This window comes from Leiobunum rupestre, chromosome 10, assembly GCF_980474605.1.
Source record: "Leiobunum rupestre chromosome 10, qqLeiRupe1.1.hap1, whole genome shotgun sequence".
NCBI lineage: Eukaryota > Metazoa > Arthropoda > Arachnida > Opiliones > Sclerosomatidae > Leiobunum > Leiobunum rupestre.
Window position 1 is genome coordinate 35,249,655 of NC_143393.1, and position 21,617 is coordinate 35,271,271.

The 21,617-nt window shown below is 33.0% G+C and overlaps 1 protein-coding gene across 1 annotated transcript; it reads left to right on the top strand.

The window, feature by feature from the left end:
• Window positions 1-2,792: 2,792 nt before the first annotated feature.
• On the top strand, window positions 2,793-19,726 carry myo (growth/differentiation factor myoglianin). Its single transcript, XM_090160944.1, has 4 exons — window positions 2,793-4,554; window positions 16,555-16,760; window positions 16,819-17,001; window positions 18,074-19,726. Exons 1-4 carry the CDS (start codon window positions 3,906-3,908, stop codon window positions 18,458-18,460), a joined length of 1,425 nt encoding a protein of 474 aa, XP_090017070.1. The 5' UTR covers window positions 2,793-3,905; the 3' UTR covers window positions 18,461-19,726.
• Window positions 19,727-21,617: the final 1,891 nt, after the last annotated feature.

The following is a 21,617-nucleotide window of genomic DNA, read 5'->3' on the forward strand; positions in this document are numbered from 1 at the left end:
TACTAATTTAACTCTTTATAACCTACTAATTTAACTTTTTAAAACCTACTAATTTAACTTTTTAAAACCTACTAATTTAACTCTTTAAAACCTACTAATTTAACTCTTTAAAACCTACTAATTTAACTCTTTAAAACCTACTAATTTACCTTTTTAAAACCTACTAATTTAACTCTTATATTGACAGCAGTACATCAAACAGCTCTTAGATATAGAAGTATTTATGTCCCAAATACTGCTAATGGTACGACAGATTTTTCAAAGTACTTCACGATAGAAAAAAAAGTGCGTCCGAAAAACGTCATTTAAGGATATTGTTTTAACTATTTCATCGGGAAACTATATTTTTTTAATTAGTAAATATCCCTAGCCAGTTTAATCTTTAACTTTTCATCGTTAGGCGGAGTAATACAGCGGTACGTGTTAGTCGGTGTAGGCATCCGCGGTCTATTTACTTCTGATACTGTATATTGGGTAAATGAAAATTAGTCGTTGTATTTCCTTTGTACCGTGAAGCCTCTTAATGAGAAAAATATTACTTTCGCGAAGAACTTCAAGTAAAGTAAAATAATGACTCCCCTTTAAGCGGTCTTTCCCGCTGAACCTTGGCGTCAACGGTTTAATATATTTCAGTGGCTGTGCGAGGCGACAAATTTTAAAAGTGAGCGTGGCACGCAGCTTGTCTAGAAAGATTCGCTTTGAAATATATCAGAAAAGAAATGCAAATGAGCTCCACCTTTGCTTTCCGCCGTATCCCATTTCGGAGCCAATCTGGACATTTTATTAGTCATAAATTTCTACCATTGTGAACCCTGGTGTAACCACCCTTGTGTTCTTGGCCAATTCTTCATTTCGATGTTATAAAAAAGCAATAATTAGGCAGCTTTTGGAGTATATTTCGAACAATTTATACAATAATTTATTAAAATTTAATTGTTTAAAGCGCACGTCATAGTTTGAGAGTAGATTTAAAAAGATAAATTGGTAGGGTTTTAAAAGTTAAAATAGTATGTTTTAAAGAGTTAAATTAGTAGGTTTTTAAAAGTTAAAATAGTAGGTTTTAAAGAGTTAAATTAGTAGGTTTTAAAGAGTTAAATTAGTAGGTTTTAAAGAGTTAAATTAGTAGGGTTTTAAAAGTTAAAATAGTAGGTTTTAAAGAGTTAAATTAGTAGGTTTTAAAGAGTTAAATTAGTAGGGTTTTAAAAGTTAAAATAGTAGGTTTTAAAGAGTTAAATTAGTAAGTTTTAAAGAGTTAAATTAGTAGGTTTTAAAGAGTTAAATTAGTAGGTTTTAAAAAGTTAAATTAGTAGGTTTTAAAAAGTTAAATTAGTAGGTTTTAAAGAGTTAAATTAGTAGGTTTTAAAGAATTAAATTAGTAGGTTTTAAAGAGTTAAATAAGTAAGTAGGTTTTAAAAAGTGAAATCAGTATGTTTTGAATAAGGAAATCAGTAGGTTTTGAATAGGGAAATCAGTAGGTTTTGAATAGGGAAATCAGTAGGTTTTGAATAGGGAAATCAGTAGGTTTTGAATAGGGAAATCAGTAGGTTTTGAATAGCGAAATCAGTAGGTTTTCAAAAGATAAATCAATAGGTTTTAAAAACTGAAACCGGTAGGTTTTAATAAGAAACCAGTAGTAGGTTTTAAAACGAGAAGCCATGCAGTGGATTTTAAAAAGTGCAACCCATAGAACTCTTCTAAATACTGCGAAAATAGTCGATATGTGACCACTTTATTCTAAATTCTTATTGCAAATTTCATTTGAGACCAATTTATTCTAAATTCTTATTGCCAAATTCATTTGAGACCAATTTATTCTAAATTCTTATTGCAAATTTCATTTGAGACTAATTTCTTCTAAATTCTTATTGCAAATTTCATTTGAGAACCATTTATTTTACGAAATTCGTCTAGTGCAGATTCTTCTAACCCCCTGATTTTTTCCTCCAAATTTGTTCAATTTAATTTTTAATTGGTGCCAATTTTTATGAAATTCGTTAGAATTGATAAAAATAAAAACTACTATTGTACAATAAAAAGTTTTTTTTTGTAAATTAGCCTGACGACGGCGCTAGTATTGGCGCCGAGACGGCCGTTGCTTAGTCTTGTAATTAAAACTTTATGTTGTACAATAGTGGTTTTTATTTTAATCAATTCTAATATGCACAAGACTGTCCTTGCAACAAGTTTAGAAATTCGTTAGGTAAACTTTTTTTATTGCAATCGATTTTAACCGAAATTGTCCAGTGTAAATTTTGAACCGCAACCGATTTTTATCATTCATTGTAAATCTTTAATCAGTGGCGTATCCAGGATTCTGGTTCGGAGGGATACATAATAGAATAAAATAAATTAAAAAGTAAATAAATTGTTCATATAACCATACGTTTCGGGGGGGGGGCACCAAATTTTTACGAAATTCGAATGATTTAAATTTCTATTGCCTGAGATTTTTACCCAAATTGAACCTTGTAAATTTAAGTTTCCACCGATTGTAAAAACGAAGCCTCTTTGAAGGCGTAATCGATCAAAATATAAAAATAAATTTGGGAAGACGGACGCCGTTTATCGAGTTAATTTCGCCCAATTTAATTTCCATTTTGATATCGCATTTCAAGCGCTAATACTTCCGCTACGTCTCAATTAGACGTTTTAAATATGACGAAATAATTACGTAGAAGCCGGCGCATTTTTATTTTTGGGTTTTTGAGTTTTGAAAATTGTCGGCATTTTGGTGATCCGCTTCCTCGAACGCGCGCCCCTCCCAGAAACAGCGCTTTAAAAGTGTCGCGTGAACCAGTTGAATAAATTTCCGTCGCGCTTTCGTGGAGCGCAAATTCTTTTCGCCGGCAAATGTTCAGTTCGTAAAAGAACTATTAAAAAGCCCCGGTCTGATATTTATCGCGGCGGTAAACGTTTCGTCTTAGCTCGCGGCGGCCCTGGGAGTCGATAGGCCAGAGTGGCGAGGCTCGAACGGAAGATACGGCAACGATCTCGCTCGAGTCGGGCCACGGAATCTCCCCGCGCGCGCGTTTTTGGGGATTTCTCGGAGCTCGGATCCGCCGAGAGAAGTCCGGCCGAACTTTCGAATGACGCCAAAGAGATCGAGATAGTACTCGAAGGGGCCCGTTCATAAATCCGCGACTCGGCCGCGCCATTCCTATTGGACGTCATCCCGTTGGCCCTCCGCGGCCAAGACGGAAAATGACGCCGGGGAAGCCCTCGAGTAGGAGGTACCATTGACGGAATGTCACTCGACAGTCGTCGGTAGGCGTGTTCCCGTCCGTGTCTCGTTCCCCGCTTCGTATACGCTATGTGATCTTGTTTTTCTCTTTTCCGAGGGAGATATCTCACGCTGCCATCAACACCCCTCCCATTCTGCCGAGAGATAAATCTCTACCTTTTGTCCCCCCTTCTAGGATTTATTCCTTTTTTTTTTGGGTTCGCTGTTTGGGGTCTGCGGCGCGCGCTGGCAGCCACCTCCTGTCTTCTATAAAACGCCGGACCCGGAGCTGCGGACTTCCTCCGAAGTTTCCCGAGGACGACGTAAACGGCGTTTGACCCCAGCCGCTCTCTCCGCGCACCGTCGGCCCGCTCGACCACCACACCACCAACCGAAAGTTCTCGCCGGCCCCGTAAACCTTTCTCACACTTCGCCCGCGACTCGATTTCGTTATATATGGTAACGGAAAAGCCGCTCTTCGTTATCTACTTGTCGGCCCCGAGATACGCTCGCTTTATCATCCCAGACGACCGCTCCGTTTTTAACTATTTAAAAATCGAAAGCTCTTCCCCCCCGCCTCTCCTCCGATAACAACGCGATTTAACTAAACGTTTTTCGAAAGATTATCTTTTCCGCGTTCGGTCGGCGGCTGTCATTTCGCGCTCTGGTAAGATTCGTGAAAACCATGCAATCGTCGTTATGGATGCGCTGGGTCGTCGTGCCCGCGCTCGCCCTACTGATCATTCCTCGGCATCCGTACGTGGACGGAACGACGCGAAAAGCGTTCTCTGACCGGGAACCGCGCTTTGAAGACGCCATCAAAGAACTGGTTGAACGATGGGACGAAAACCACGCTCCCAAAGCGGGACAACCCCGCGACGCCAACGACGACAGAGTTCCTCGCCGAACGAATTCGTCGGACGACTCGGAGCCGATCACCGGGACTCTTCCTCCGTTGATCGTCACCAACAACGTAGAGAATGTCGCCGAGCGGGGACACTCGTACCCGCTCGACAAATCCAAAGCTGACGGCAGGAACTGCACGAGGTGTCTACCCCACGAGGAAGCCAGGGAGATGAGACTGGCCGTCATCAAAGCGCAGATTCTGGACAAACTGCGATTGTCGCGTCCTCCCAACATCACCCGGAAGATGATGCTCGAGCTTCCGCCCGTCCACGACATGCTGAACAACTTGAACGTGGCCAGCTTGATGATGGGTGACTCTCCGTCCGAGGACGTCTACGCCAACCACTTCGGCACGCGACTGGGAGAGTTCGAAGACGACGACGAATACCATCTCAACACCCAGAAAGTCATCAGTTTGGCGCAAAATCGTAAGTGCCCAAAACGATATTTAAATTTTAACCGCGTCGCGAAATTTGCTCGCTAAGCCTGTACCCCGAATTCGTTGTCAACCGCGATTCGGGTATACGTTTAGAAGCGACTCAATGTCACCGAATAAAATTATTATCCCCGTCGCGGCGACTGGATGACTGACTAGTCGCGTTACGGAAAAGGACGCAAATTCCTTCGCAAAGTTGAATAACTTTTCCCAAAGTCACACTAGCGAAAGGATTGACTAGTAAAATACTCGTACTCGCGCGAAACACCTGGCTTTCTCCACCGCGATCGGACGTGGAACTTTTCCCAGAAAGCCCTCAATGCGGGGATTAACGGATCGCAATTACGAGCGAAATTTCAGGGTTCTCATGTCAAGTGTCAAAAAAATTGGGTTCGGGGTTAACGCTGTTCTCGGCAGGCTGTCCTCGCGTGTTGGTATTCCCCCCCAGCCCCGTTAAGCGGTGCACCTTTTTGTTTGCACGTGCGTGGCAGTTGCGCTTTTCGGAATAAGCTCGACAGGGGTCCTTTCGACTCTCAGAAAACGCGACGGGCCGTCTTAAAGAGACGTGAAGGCCCTAATTTACTTCTCGCTTTTAGTGAATTTCATTTCAGCTGATCCACTCCCTTCACTCGTTTCAATTCTTCAACTTGTACGTTCTACTCATTAGAATAATTTCAATATTCCACATATTAATATTATTTGGTTTTTGGAAAAAATGACCCCTTCTAAATCGCGCCCTACCATTTTTAATCGTCTCGGAAAATACTCTAGTTCAGTTATTCCGGCTTCTTTGATGACGATGAAGGGCTTAACCCGTTGATGAGGAGTTTCACTTCCGCGTAGCGTGAGCGCGTTCCCCCTGGACGCTATTTCGAGTATTCGTACTTTTTTTCCGCGCCACCAACTGCTTCTAGAATTACTTTTAAAACGCGTATAATTTCAGCGCCTTTTCTTTTTAAAGACGCAAAGTCAAGGCCGTATATTTTCACGTACGCCGCTATGCGAATATATTTAAAAAATTCCACGATGACTTATACGTGTAGAAAGTAAAAAGGAATTTTCAAAGTCCATAAAAAGTAAAATAATTAGCCATCATTTACAAAAATCATTCATTTTACGTTAGCAGGGAGTGTTAAGCTTTGAATAATGCGAGATCGTTAATATATGCCAATTCCATCTTGGTTAAAATTTAATAAATATTGGGCTTATTAAACCATTTAAGAATTCCTTAAAGGCCTAGGTTTTCTTCTGCCTGTCCCCCTTTAAATTAGGCCAACATGTTCAGCGGTTGGCCTACCACTAGGGTATTTATGTTAAAGGGGGACAGGCAGAAAAAACCCAGGCCTTTAAATAAATTACCCTTTTATTTTTAAAAAATTGTATATTTTAATTTCTATCCAATATTCTAGTAATATTTTTCTGATGATTTAAAAATATACTTATAAATATTTTAACTGAACTGTTGTTTTTTATTTAAACGCGCATCCACGTATTATTTTAATATAATTTATTTTTATTTAAAAAATATTATTATGACGAAAAAATTAATAATCGATTTTGTTGCTAAGCTAAAACGATAAGGATGTATAATTTGAATCTTTATACTCGCATTTTCCTTATAGATGCCGGTTATTTTTGTAGCGGCGCTTTGAACTACGGTTAATTGATATTGAATGATTTTAATTTAGGATCGGGTCGTTAATTTTTGGAGCTTTATTTTGGGCTCCATTTTCCATTTTGCCCTACATTCGTAGAGAGAGAAAAATCCCCCAAATCCTGGGACAGGTGCAACAGCTGTTGAGCGGCGGTACTGGCCGCTTTCTCCGCGAAGACGCTCTCGCGCGGGCCCTTCGAATTATCATTCAGGACACAAGCGGGCTTCCGTTTCGTGATGCTAGAGCTGACAGAAAAATAAGGTCATTGCTAGGATCATTAGACATATTTCATTTTTGTTTTCAATTCTGGATCCCGTCTTTCCTTAATTGTTGTTGCAGTTCTACGCGCTCTTTTTTTTTGGTGTTGCTATGGGCCTTTTCATTTTTGGTAATGCCATTCCGTAGCTTTGACTATGGCCGCCATTTTGGGGGTAAATATTTTTAACTTTAGGAAAACGCCTGTCACGTGGGCAGTGGTACTTATTGGAGGCTGGAGTGGATAACAAACTGTCTTAGAGACTTATTCCGTTTAAATTGATAATTAATTTTGATGACTCAATTTCATTCTGGTTCATAATTTTAATTCGTAGTTATGATTTTAATATTTATTTATATATGAGATTATTATATTATATTAAAAATATTTCAAGAGATGATTATAATATTTTTTAAACATTTGTTCCAGTAAATTTTAAACTTATATTGTAATATAAGATATTATAAAATATATACTATATATTGTAATATTAGATATTAGAAAAATATATACTATATATCGTAATATAAGAGAGTATAAAATATGTACTATATATCGTATTACAAGATATTATAAAATATACACTAATATCGTAATGTAAGATATTGGATCCTATGTATTATATATCGTAATATAAGATAATAAATAATATATACTATATATCGTAATATAATATATTATATAATATATACTATTTATCGTAATATAAGATAATAAATAATATATACTATATATCGTAATATAAGAAATTATATAATATATACTATTTATCGTAATATAAGAAATTATATAATATATACTATATATCGTAGTATAAGATATTATATAATATATACTATATATCGTAGTATAAGATATTATATAATATATACTATATATCGTAGTATAAGATATTATATATATATACTATATATCGTAGTATAAGATATTATATAATATATACTATATATCGTAATGTAAGATATTATATAATATATACCATATATCGTAATAAAAGATATACTGTATATTATAATATCAGATATTATATAATATATATTGTAATATAAGATATTATATCATATATATTGTAATATAAGATATTATATCATATATATTGTAATATAAGATATTATATCATATATATTGTAATATAAGATATTATATCATATATATTGTAATATAAGATATTATATCATATATATTGTAATATAAGATATTATATCATATATATTGTAATATAAGATATTATATCATATATATTGTAATATAAGATATTATATCATATATATTGTAATATAAGATATTATATCATATATATTGTAATATAAGATATTATATCATATGTATTGTAATATAAGATATTATATCATATATTTTGTAATATAAGATATTATATCATATATATTGTAATATAAGATATTATATCATATGTATTGTAATATAAGATATTATATCATATATTTTGTAATATAAGATATTATATCATATATTTTGTAATATAAGATATTATATCATATATATTGTAATATAAGATATTATATCATATATTTTGTAATATAAGATATTATATCATATATTTTGTAATATAAGATATTATATCATATATATTGTAATATAAGATATTATCGATATATTATATTATTATTGATAATTTCATATTATTGTCAATTTCTTATTATCGCTAATATCTTATTATCGCGAATTAATTATTGTCGCTAATTTCTTACTGTCGCTAATTTCGTATTATCGGTAATTAATTATTGTTAATTGATTATTGCTAATTTATTATTATTTATAATTTATTTTTCATGCTAATTTATTATTAATGCTAATTTATTATTTATAATTTATTTTTCATGCTAATTTATTATTAATGCTAATTTATTATTCATGCTAATTTATTATTCATGCTAATTAATTATTCATGCTAATTAATTATTCATGCTAATTAATTATTCATGCTAATTTATTATTCATGCTAATTTATTATTCTTGTTAATTTATTATTCTTGTTAATTTATATTTCTAATTTATATGGCTAATTTGAAAGGCTAATATATATGGCTAATTTAATATTAAGGCTTGTTTAATATTATGGCTAATTTAATATTAAGGCTTGTTTAATATTATGGCTTGTTTAATATTAAGGCTTGTTTAATATTAAGGCTTGTTTAATATTATGGCTCGTTTAATATTATGGCTCGTTTAATATTATGGCTCGTTTAATATTATGGCTCGTTTAATATTATGGCTCGTTTAATATTATGGCTCGTTTAATATTATGGCTTGTTTAATATTATGGCTCGTTTAATATTATTGCTCGTTTAATATTATTGCTCGTTTAATATTATTGCTCGTTTAATATTATTGCTCGTTTAATATTATTGCTTGTTTAATATTATTGTTAAATTAATTTTATTGTTTGTTTGATATTATTGCTAAATTAATATTATTGCTTGTTTGATATTATTGCTGAATTAATATTATTGCTGAATTAATATTATTGCTGAATTAATATTATTGCTAAATTAATATTATTGCTAAATTAATATTATTGCTAAATTAATATTATTGCTAAATTAATATTATTGCTAAATTAAAATTACTGTTAAATTAATATTATATCGTTCACTTGAATATTGCTAAATTAATATTATTGCTAAATTAATATTATTGCTAAATTAAAATTATTGTTAAATTAATATTATTGCTAAATTAAAATTGTTGTTAAATTAATATTATATCGTTCACTTGATTATTGCTAAATTAATATTATATCGTTCACTTGAATATTGCTAAATTAATATTATATCGTTCACTTGATTATTTCTAAATTAATATTATATCGCTCACTTGATTATTGCTAAATTAATATTATATCGTTCACTTGATTATTGCTAAATTAATATTATATCGTTCACTTGATTATTGTTAAATTAATATTATATCGTTCACTTGATTATTGTTAAATTAATATTATATAGTTCACTTGATTATTGTTAAATTAATATTATATCGTTCACTTGATTATTGCTAAATTAATATTATATCGTTCACTTGATTATTGCTAAATTAATATTATATCGTTCACTTGAATATTTCTAAATTAATATTATATCGTTCACTTGAATATTTCTAAATTAATATTATATCGTTCACTTGATTATTGCTAAATTAATATTATATCGTTCACTTGATTATTGCTAAATTAATATTATATCGTTCACTTGATTATTGCTAAATTAATATTATATCGTTCACTTGAATATTTCTAAATTAATATTATATCGTTCACTTGATTATTGCTAAATTAATATTATATCGTTCAATTGATTATTGCTAAATTAATATTATATCGTTCAATTGATTATTGCTAAATTAATATTATATCGCTCTCTTGATTATTGCTAAATTAATATTATATCGTTCACTTGATTATTGCTAAATTAATATTATATCGTTCACTTGAATATTTATAAATTAATATTATATCGTTCAATTGATTATTGCTAAATTAATATTATATCGTTCACTTGATTATTGCTAAATTAATATTATATCGTTCACTTCATTATTGCTAAATTAATATTATATCGTTCACTTGATTATTGCTAAATTAATATTATATCGTTCACTTGATTATTGCTAAATTAATATTATATCGTTCACTTGATTATTGCTAAATTAATATTATATCGTTCACTTGATTATTGCTAAATTAATATTATATCGTTCACTTGAATATTTCTAAATTAATATTATATCGTTCACTTGATTATTGCTAAATTAATATTATATCGTTCAATTGATTATTGCTAAATTAATATTATATCGTTCACTTGATTATTGCTAAATTAATATTATATCGTTCACTTCATTATTGCTAAATTAATATTATATCGTTCACTTGATTATTGCTAAATTAATATTATATCGTTCACTTTTTATTGCTAAATTAATATTATATCGTTCACTTGATTATTGCTAAATTAATATTATATCGTTCAATTGATTATTGCTAAATTAATATTATATCGCTCACTTGATTATTGCTAAATTAATATTATATCGTTCACTTGATTATTGCTAAATTAATATTATATCGTTCACTTGAATATTTCTAAATTAATATTATATCGTTCACTTGATTATTGCTAAATTAATATTATATCGTTCACTTGATTATTGCTGAATTAATATTATATCGTTCACTTTTTATTGCTAAATTAATATTATATCGTTCACTTGATTATTGCTAAATTAATATTATATCGTTCAATTGATTATTGCTAAATTAATATTATATCGCTCACTTGATTATTGCTAAATTAATATTATATCGTTCACTTGATTATTGCTAAATTAATATTATATCGTTCACTTGAATATTTATAAATTAATATTATATCGTTCACTTGATTATTGCTAAATTAATATTATATCGTTCACTTCATTATTGCTAAATTAATATTATATCGTTCACTTGATTATTGCTAAATTAATATTATATCGTTCACTTTTTATTGCTAAATTAATATTATATCGTTCACTTGATTATTGCTAAATTAATATTATATCGTTCAATTGATTATTGCTAAATTAATATTATATCGCTCACTTGATTATTGCTAAATTAATATTATATCGTTCACTTGATTATTGCTAAATTAATATTATATCGTTCACTTGAATATTTCTAAATTAATATTATATCGTTCACTTGATTATTGCTAAATTAATATTATATCGTTCACTTGATTATTGCTAAATTAATATTATATCGTTCACTTTTTATTGCTAAATTAATATTATATCGTTCACTTGATTATTGTTAAATTAATATTATATCGTTCACTTGATTATTGCTAAATTAATATTATATCGTTCAATTGATTATTGCTAAATTAATATTATATCGTTCACTTGATTATTGCTAAATTAATATTATATCGTTCACTTGATTATTGCTAAATTAATATTATATCGTTCACTTGATTATTGCTAAATTAATATTATATCGTTCACTTGATTATTGCTAAATTAATATTATATCGTTCACTTGAATATTTCTAAATTAATATTATATCGTTCACTTGATTATTGCTAAATTAATATTATATCGTTCAATTGATTATTGCTAAATTAATATTATATCGTTCAATTGATTATTGCTAAATTAATATTATATCGCTCACTTGATTATTGCTAAATTAATATTATATCGTTCACTTGATTATTGCTAAATTAATATTATATCGTTCACTTGAATATTTATAAATTAATATTATATCGTTCAATTGATTATTGCTAAATTAATATTATATCGTTCACTTGATTATTGCTAAATTAATATTATATCGTTCACTTGAATATTTCTAAATTAATATTATATCGTTCACTTGATTATTGCTAAATTAATATTATATCGTTCAATTGATTATTGCTAAATTAATATTATATCGTTCACTTGATTATTGCTAAATTAATATTATATCGTTCACTTCATTATTGCTAAATTAATATTATATCGTTCACTTGATTATTGCTAAATTAATATTATATCGTTCACTTTTTATTGCTAAATTAATATTATATCGTTCACTTGATTATTGCTAAATTAATATTATATCGTTCAATTGATTATTGCTAAATTAATATTATATCGCTCACTTGATTATTGCTAAATTAATATTATATCGTTCACTTGATTATTGCTAAATTAATATTATATCGTTCACTTGAATATTTCTAAATTAATATTATATCGTTCAATTGATTATTGCTAAATTAATATTATATCGTTCACTTGATTATTGCTGAATTAATATTATATCGTTCACTTTTTATTGCTAAATTAATATTATATCGTTCACTTGATTATTGCTAAATTAATATTATATCGTTCAATTGATTATTGCTAAATTAATATTATATCGCTCACTTGATTATTGCTAAATTAATATTATATCGTTCACTTGATTATTGCTAAATTAATATTATATCGTTCACTTGAATATTTATAAATTAATATTATATCGTTCACTTGATTATTGATAAATTAATATTATATCGTTCACTTCATTATTGCTAAATTAATATTATATCGTTCACTTGATTATTGCTAAATTAATATTATATCGTTCACTTTTTATTGCTAAATTAATATTATATCGTTCACTTGATTATTGCTAAATTAATATTATATCGTTCAATTGATTATTGCTAAATTAATATTATATCGCTCACTTGATTATTGCTAAATTAATATTATATCGTTCACTTGATTATTGCTAAATTAATATTATATCGTTCACTTGAATATTTCTAAATTAATATTATATCGTTCACTTGATTATTGCTAAATTAATATTATATCGTTCACTTGATTATTGCTAAATTAATATTATATCGTTCACTTTTTATTGCTAAATTAATATTATATCGTTCACTTGATTATTGTTAAATTAATATTATATCGTTCACTTGATTATTGCTAAATTAATATTATATCGTTCAATTGATTATTGCTAAATTAATATTATATCGTTCACTTGATTATTGCTAAATTAATATTATATCGTTCACTTGATTATTGCTAAATTAATATTATATCGTTCACTTGACAATTGATACATTAAAAAATGGACGATCCTGACAATATATAAGGAATATAAATGAATTTTGTAATTTCCACTAAAGCCGTTAGAATCGCTAATTTATGTTGAAAAAAATAAATTTTTAGTTAATTAATTTCCGGGAAAAACGCCTGTTACGTAAAGTACGACAATTTATTCGAGCTAAAGTTTTCCGGGACTGCGCTGAGCAAAAGTCAAGCGAGTCAAAAAAAATATTTTTGGGAAAATAAGTTTTTATTTTTATGATTATTGCCGTAATAATATAATTATTGAAATATACTAAAAAAAAGGTTGAAGCAACGTTAAAAATGAAGTAACGAGTAGTGTTCGGAATTGTTTATTCATTATCCACAAATTTTCTGATTTATTTAAAAAACGTTGGTAAAACGAATATCATTTTAACTTATTTAATTATGTTTTTTAATAATAATAATAATAATAATAATAATAATCAGCTAGGCTAATACCCAAGGCACCACCTTAGGCCTAAGTCGTCAAGCATTAATTTGAATAAAAGTGGTATTTATTTAAATAATTGTTTGTTTTATTTAAATAATAGGTTTATTCACCTTCGATTATTTAAACATTTTGCAATTTTTATTCAACTATTGGTTATTTAAATAAATATTATTTAAATATCGCCGAGCTTATTTTATTCGTGGATAAAAATTAATCGACTGCCGAACACTATAGTAAGTTATTCATATTTGGAATTAAATTCAAAAGTCGCGTATCTCGATTTGTTTTACTCTCGGTATTGTTGGCGTAATTGGTCGCCATGGAAACCCTTCTCGACTGGCGGCTTGCAAAATACTTTATAGCTTCAATAATTTGACTTTAAAAACTCAAATTTCCGGAAGTGCGCGCTGGGTGTTTTTTAAATACAGTAATCAAAATTGGGGCACGCTGGGCGGAGAAATTACGAGACAAGAACACGTGACGAAGCAAAGTTTTCCGAAAGGGTAGGAACCGAAACTAGGCTTTAACCCGTCTAATAAGGGTGGACTGAGGGGGGGGGGGGGACCGACCGAAGGGGGAGCGATATTTTTCGACCTTTTCTAAAGGAACGGGCCTCCGCTATTTTCTTGTAAAAAATGGGTCCCGGATGGCCGGAGAATGAAGTACCGTTATTCGTGAGTCATATCTACTCCGGCTAATGTTTATCTAAAGGGTTAGGACCCCCCTTTTTCCGATGGGTCACCAATGTTATGCCGGGTGAATAACACGGCGCTCGCACCCTGGCTGTACGTTGCACCCTGGCTGGCTTCTGGAAGCACGTGGTCGTGGGAAAAAATACGATTTCCTTATCGGTCGCTGTAAAGGATTTACCATAAGGGAGAGTACAACAATGACTTATGTCTATACGTATGGTACCTTTGGCTTCGCTTTTATTTATTGAATTGTAAAATTTTAATATTTCGATAGAGAGCGGATAATATAAAATAAAATTTATTTTGGTTAATTTTTGGGTGAACGTTTTTACGTATACCGAATATCCCAATTATCCTTACAACCGATATTACAATTTTACCGATACTAAACCGATACCGATGTTTCAACGGTCAATGAAATTTGGCAAAATACCCGTCACCCTTACGAGTAGACTCAAATTTATACTATCCCACTAATTCTTAATTTAAGTAATATCATTTAAATATCGGTTATTTTTATCGGTATGTTATCGGCAGGGCCGTGCTTAGATATCTCGTGGCCCCGGGCGAAATGCATGGGCGAAACTGAGTGCAGCGGCCCTCCAGTATATACATCACTATGGTAAAATTTTAGAGGCCCTGGGCGACCGCCCGGCTAGCCCACCCCCCTAAGAACGGCCCTTTATCGGTTATTTGAACAATCACTCGCCTTCAAGGTTCTTTTGTTTAGCTTTTTACAATGTTAATGACAATAAGCGCTTTGGGAAATCTGTAGGAAGGGTCCCTGGTCATTTATCGAGCGCAGCCCTGGTGAGGCGGGCCTATAGTTCATATCCGCAGCGAGAGAGGGCGCCCCATCACAATGCGTCGGCCGGCCTGTTTCGGCCCCGAGGACATTAAAAACAAACTAGGCTTAATGCGCGTTTCGCAGGTGGTTCCCGAGTGGAATAAAAAGTGACCCCGGAACATTGTTGATTCGCGGCTGAATGAAGGGGGACCTCGGAGGGAGAATTGCACCCTGGGAAGCGCCATTGAAGATAGAACTTGGCTTCCGCGTAAACACGACTCGGAGGGAAGTTCTCAGCGGTCAACATGGCCGGGAAAGCCCTTTACAAAGTTACGCTTTTTTTTTAACGTATTTGAGCTGGGGCTCGTTTCTATGAGAAAGGTCAAGGGGTTTTTTTTTAAGAATCTATCGCTTCCGTTCGGTCGATCAAAGGACTAGCGTTTTTATTGAATTAAGTCACCTTATTGTCATAGATGTTACCGTAGGACGTCATTGAATTACCAAAGCTCGGGTGGACAATTGCTTAATCAATTCCCGCGGGAAATTATAGGAGTATACACTAGGAAGAGTGTGGTGGCCCTAACTGGTCTCATAGAAATGGGCGTGATTTATAGCCGAGATTTTAACTCGTGCCGTGATACGTTAAAATCTGCGCCGATTCGAGTTAACAATACCGCATTTTTTCTTATTTATACGGAACAAGACTAGTTTCGTAAATTCTACATGAACTTAAGTGTCAGAATGAATCCAGGTTTCTTAAAGGGAGTAGAGCCCTCCTTGTTTGTAGGGTGCGCCATAGCTTCTCTCTTTTCCCGCTCATGGCGCTAGTCTAGAACGATAGTAGAAACAGCCAATTCTACTATTAGAGGAAGCGTACCTGCCCTGAAGAGCTTTTCACACTTGAAACCTTTATTGTTTCGTATTTAGTGTTTATTTTTTAAATACACCCTTCATTAACATATAAACAACAATATCCGAGCTATAAATTAATTATTTTCATTAAAGTTTGGATATTTATTTAAATATAATTTCTTAATAATGAGGTACGTGGTTTTAGATTCACGAAAGACGTTCTAGTAGATATGCGAAATAAAAGCACTACCAAAGCGGGGATACTTTTAGTGGGATAGTTACTCAAAAACTACTGTATTTCACACTACGTACAACACGTGGTTAGAAAAATTAGGGGAGGGAATTATTTATTGCCCAAATTCCTGAAAACGTTATACTCCCTTTAAGTCCTTTCCTGGTAAGTATTTTCCGAGTGAATGAAGACCCCCTCGTTTCTTCAGGTGCATTCGCACGACGTTTGAAATGGAGCTTTAGACATTCCAAGTATATACGAATATAATTTCCCTGTTCACAAGATAACGACTTAAAATTTTATAAATATCGGAATATCCCCGTAGACTAAACACGTGGGGACCTTTCAACGGACAATGACCATGTTCCTCTGGTTTGTCTAGTCACGGATTGATAAGGCTCATGTTGTAGTAGAATTTATAGCAACATTGTTTTTCTTTCAGCTCCGAAAAGCATGAGGCACCCGAAGCAAACGGGCAGCGTTTATTTCAACTTCGCCAAAAATATTCTGAACCATCACGTGGCCAAAGCCGATCTCTGGGTGAAGCTCAACTCCAATCGCATCTTCACCGAATACGCCCCGGCCCGACTGTTCATCTACCAAGTCTTCAGGAACAAGGGCAAACAAGACACCACCACATTACACTTGGTAAAATTGACAATGTTCGATAAGCGGTGCCAATGTATAACTCCGTTTGCGTTTTCAGTACCGAGAAAAGAAAGTGGACAGTAGCATCACCAAGGATGGCTGGATCATCTTGGACGTTCGCAAGTTAGTGAGCCAATGGATTCACCGTCCTCGGGAGAACCTGGGACTGGTCATTCACTTACTGGACCCAGAAGGCCAACAATTGAAAGTCTTCAATCCAGAAGAGCCAGAGAACTACCCGGTAAGAATTCAACGCGTGTAGCGTTTCGTTTTGTTTTTTAATCGTATTTATAGATATTAGAAGAAATTGTTTTGCAGTTATATAATTCAAAATAAGTAAGATTAACTTAGTTATTTTAAAATATATTTACAAATTTAACGTAGTTAATCTTGCTTATTTTGATTTAATCATAGGTTTTCGTAATTAGGTATACTTTCTATCTCATATCACCAAAAATTGTTATCACGCTACATTTATAAGAAAGGTTTTTCGCGTTTTAGTGAACGACCTATATTTATACGAAATTAGATTAATGACTTAGCGCAACTAATATAAAACGTTTAAATTTAAATTAGTGTTATCGAGTACTTAAATGACACGTGTTAAGCGGTACAAGCATCGGCCCCAGTCAACTAGGAACTTTGAAGAATATTATTTATTACCGTTAACCTCAACAAGCGTTTCAGGTGGTATTTGCTACCTGGGTAGGGGCGATGCGCCGAATCGGTCGGTGTAGACGCTCCAGTCGGTCGGTCCAAGCGGCGCCTTGACTGTTACTACTTTTTATTTTTGTAGCGATTCAAAGTTCGAGAACCGCGGAAATATGCAGACGCGATAAGCCCGCCAAAATTGTAAAGCTAGTCGCTCAACCTAAGCACGTGGCTGACGCGAAAGGCAGTTGGTAGGCATTCACCACGATCGGTTATCGTCCGCGTCAACGAGGCCTGATGCGCGCACTCGAGACTCGCGTTGTTTACAGACATTGTTGTTCGGCAGATATCACCCGCGTTTTAATTATTCATCGGTTCATTCGAACTTAAAATAAACGTATTTTTTTTTCGTTTGAAGTAGCGGAATTCTAATTACGAATGTATCCTTGAGGTTTTTTTGGAGTATCGTTGTATGACGAGGTAGGGTCAAGTGTTTAGTTTACGACTGTACAGGCATTAGTGTAGAAGCGAAGCACCCGCAATCTAGCCAATAATCCCGATAATCCCTCGTTTATTTTGAGAAATGGATGTACCGTTTGGACGAATTTATTTCCGCGGTGCACGAGTTGGATATTTATCCGTTTATCCGGTTCTGGTTGCAGGTTCCGTTCATCGAAGTGCGAGTGGAAGCTTCGAAACACACGAGGAGGAAGAGGTCGTTGGGAATGACCTGTCCGGAGAATTCCAAAGAGGTGAAATGCTGCCGATATCCCCTGACGGTCGACTTTGAGAAGTTCGGCTGGGACTGGGTTATCGCTCCTAAGCGCTACGAAGCCAATTACTGCAGCGGCGAATGTCCGTACGTCTTTATGCAAACCTACACCCACACGCATCTGGTGACGCAGGTGAACCCCCAGGGTTCCACCGGCCCTTGTTGCGCCGCCAAGAAACTCTCCGGCATCTCGATGCTCTACTTCAACCCCGAGCAGAGCAATATAGTCTTAGGCATGCTGCCCAACATGGTGGTTGAGGAGTGCGGCTGCAACTGACGAGACCATCCGTTCCAAACTTAAACGACAGTCTCTCTTCGTATATCTTCTCGCGTCGTCGTACAGAAAAAAGCTCCCGATCGGAAAAGAATTGGTCGAATCGCTTTCCCCCGTCACACTTCCACCATCTTCTTCATTCGATTGGAACGCGCGCCGAAGCTTGGTTCTTTCACGCGCGAGCACGTGCCTTTGCCCAATCACAAACGCCCTTCCCGCGACCTCGACCAATCGGACTAGACCGTTCGTCTCGCGCGTGGTCGCGTAAGTCTGCCTTCGTGACGAGCGCGTAACGCCTTCGACTCCACCGCCATCTCCTTTCTATTTTTCCAAAGCGTTATTTAATTATTTCAAAATTTATTTTAATAATTAAGTTGTAAAATTAATTAAATTAAATTATTACGATGGTGACGAATGGAGATTTCGCGGATTAGAGCTTTTTTTAAATTACTTAATTAATTGAAGGCGGTCGTTGAGTCAATTTCGCAAATAAATAATTGAAAAAGTCACCGCTAAGTACAACACCAATTTTTTAGTAATCTTTTTCCTAATACCCCCACGTTTTCGTACTTGAAAAGTTTTAAATTATTTCCCCTCGATCCCGACATCTCTTTTTTGTTTGATCGCGAACAGTGGTGACTGTCATTCTCTCAGAATAAAATGTGTGTTCAATTTGTTCGGTTTACGTTCGGATGTACGGATTGGTACGAAATACCAGTAAAAACTTCGTTTTTATGAAAGTTCCTGTTTTACCACTAATGTTAACGTTACGAATTCGCCTCTCACGCTCTGTTTGCCATTTCCTCTTCTCAAGCTACTTCGAATAAGACTCAAATGAGAAATAAGCCAAGTTACAAATTACGAATAAAAAGCCTTATTGGAATTTAGCGTTAAGTCGTCTGTACTTTTCAAATTTAAAGCGGCCGTCCAAGAAAGTTTTCCGGTATTTTTTCTTGAAATCACACCTTATTTGCTGAATTCAAAAGCTGATGACGTGCCTTTAATCTTCGCCACTCTTTGCGATTGATATTTGTGTTATTTTGTTATAGTGTGATTATTTTTATTTATTCGCGTTTTTCGCTTGTATTGAAAGGTACGTTTTAGTTTGTAGGCTCAAAGAAAGCGCATATCTCAGCACACCTTTGCCGTAATCTTCAAGTTCCCCCCAAAACACCATTACCGTTATTAATACAATATTTCTTTGCGTTACGGTAACTATTATTAATGTAATAATCTGAATATCATTAAAAAATATTGCAAATCAAAAAAGCCTTTTTGTTTTCTCAATTTTGGAAACTATAATATTAATATTTTCCTTGCCGTTTGGTTTTTGATTAAAAAAAAATTATTTTGGATATGCATTTTCGAATATTTTCAGATAAATTTTTGGATTAATGCTTAAGTTATTGTTTTAATCAATCTTAAACTTGACGAAACAAATCAAAAAGACATTTCGACAATAAAGACATTTTTTTAAGATAAATGAGTTTTATTTTGATAAATTGCTAATAATTTAAAATCAGTTTGATTAAAAGTTTCAACACTACCGAATTCATATTGCATACTTTACAGTAGAGTTCGACACCGATGGAGTCCTTACTCCATCTGGTGTCAGAAATCGTTACTTCCATTCATAGAGTTTCCCCTTAAGCGCCTCCTTAAACTTAAAGCTTTTAAATTTCCTTGAAATTAAACCAATGTGTTTACCTCAATTTATTAGCGTCTAGCAACCTAATCATAGTGTTATAACTGCGAACAAAAAACTAAATTGCTAGTGTTTCTTAAAATAATTGATTTGGATTCCGCTACAGAAGAGCAATACTTTACGTAACATTTCAACGACCCTTACGTTACCAAGAACCTTTTGACGTAAGGGAGAACTGCGAACCGTCACAGTTTTCATTCTAACAATTTTTTCATTTAATATAGAACTCAGATGCCGCCATCTATTGACCAAAATTGAAAGTGTTCATAATCACGAATATCAAATTTTCACATTTTTTACTATCTCTAAATATATTTTCGATAAATACCGTTAACCATTATGTTATATCTAAACTGAGTACTTTTTATGCTATTAATTATTAAATATATATGTGATTAATATACTATGTTAATATAAAAATATAACATATTTATAAAAATAATATATATTTATAAAAATAATATATATTTATAAAAATAATATATATTTATAAAAATAATATATATTTAGAATAATTAATTACTAATCATACTTATGAATAATGTTTCGTATTCCATTCAAGAGATGGCGCTCTAAACTCAAGATTGAAATGGGACGAGGCGTCGGTATAACCTAATTGGTATAGTAGCTCATGGACGAATTACTGAAGGACATTTCTCGGCCCGCCTTTCACTGCGCGTATACGTATCGTAGCAGCGTAGTACGCGATTCTCCCGCGAGGTCGCAGTGGTCTCGAATTCAGGGGCAAACAAAATGCCACGTGATGTAGAAATAGCCATGTGCTTCAGACGGTTTTTTAAATTCCAGATATTTTGTACGTTAGAAATAAACATTTTTATGGGTAATTAACCTCCTACATCCAGTGTCATACATAGGGTATGCTTTCCGTGTCAACCCCGCCCCTTGTGGTATAAATAGGTGATTCCGAAAAAGATCAGTGGTCACATGATTAGACGCTAAACGAAACTAATCGTTTAAAAATGAAACCCGTCACAAGGAAGGGTTTTTAAATTAAAAACACGTGAATCTCGATGATATCGCGCATTTTTTCATCGCACGTGTAATTATTTATTCTGATCATAAAATCGAATCACGCGTGCTTAGCTATATTTATCTGCATTTGTCTTAGCCAATAAAATTGTCCCTTCCGAACCAGCGCGTGCCAATAGACGGTAAAATAAATTCCAACGGCTTCCCAGCCTCTGAAGGGTTTTTGAATTTGGGGGTACGAAAAAAGGGGAAACGTTTCGTGACAGCATGGCTGCCAGCCTCTCCGCTTCGCGACTTTAATTGTCACTGAAATCATTTCAACCGTTTTTCACGTCATTACGATTGATCTCAGTTAATAATTTGTATTTTAATTTAAAGAATTCAAGTTCTAGGTAAATTTACAGTTAAACAACCATTTTGTCTAGCTTTTATTCCCGAAATATAACGGTCAGTTTACTTAGATGG

What these genes read in the sequence shown, in the direction of transcription:
- myo (XM_090160944.1), top strand. Translation starts at nt 3,906, where the DNA reads ATGCAATCGTCGTTATGGATGCGCTGGGTCGTCGTGCCCGCGCTCGCC. An exon ending in ACACCACCACATTACACTTG is followed by an intron (nt 16,761 to 16,818) that starts GTAAAATTGACA and finishes TTGCGTTTTCAG; the next exon opens with TACCGAGAAAAGAAAGTGGA. An exon ending in AAGAGCCAGAGAACTACCCG is followed by an intron (nt 17,002 to 18,073) that starts GTAAGAATTCAA and finishes TTCTGGTTGCAG; the next exon opens with GTTCCGTTCATCGAAGTGCG.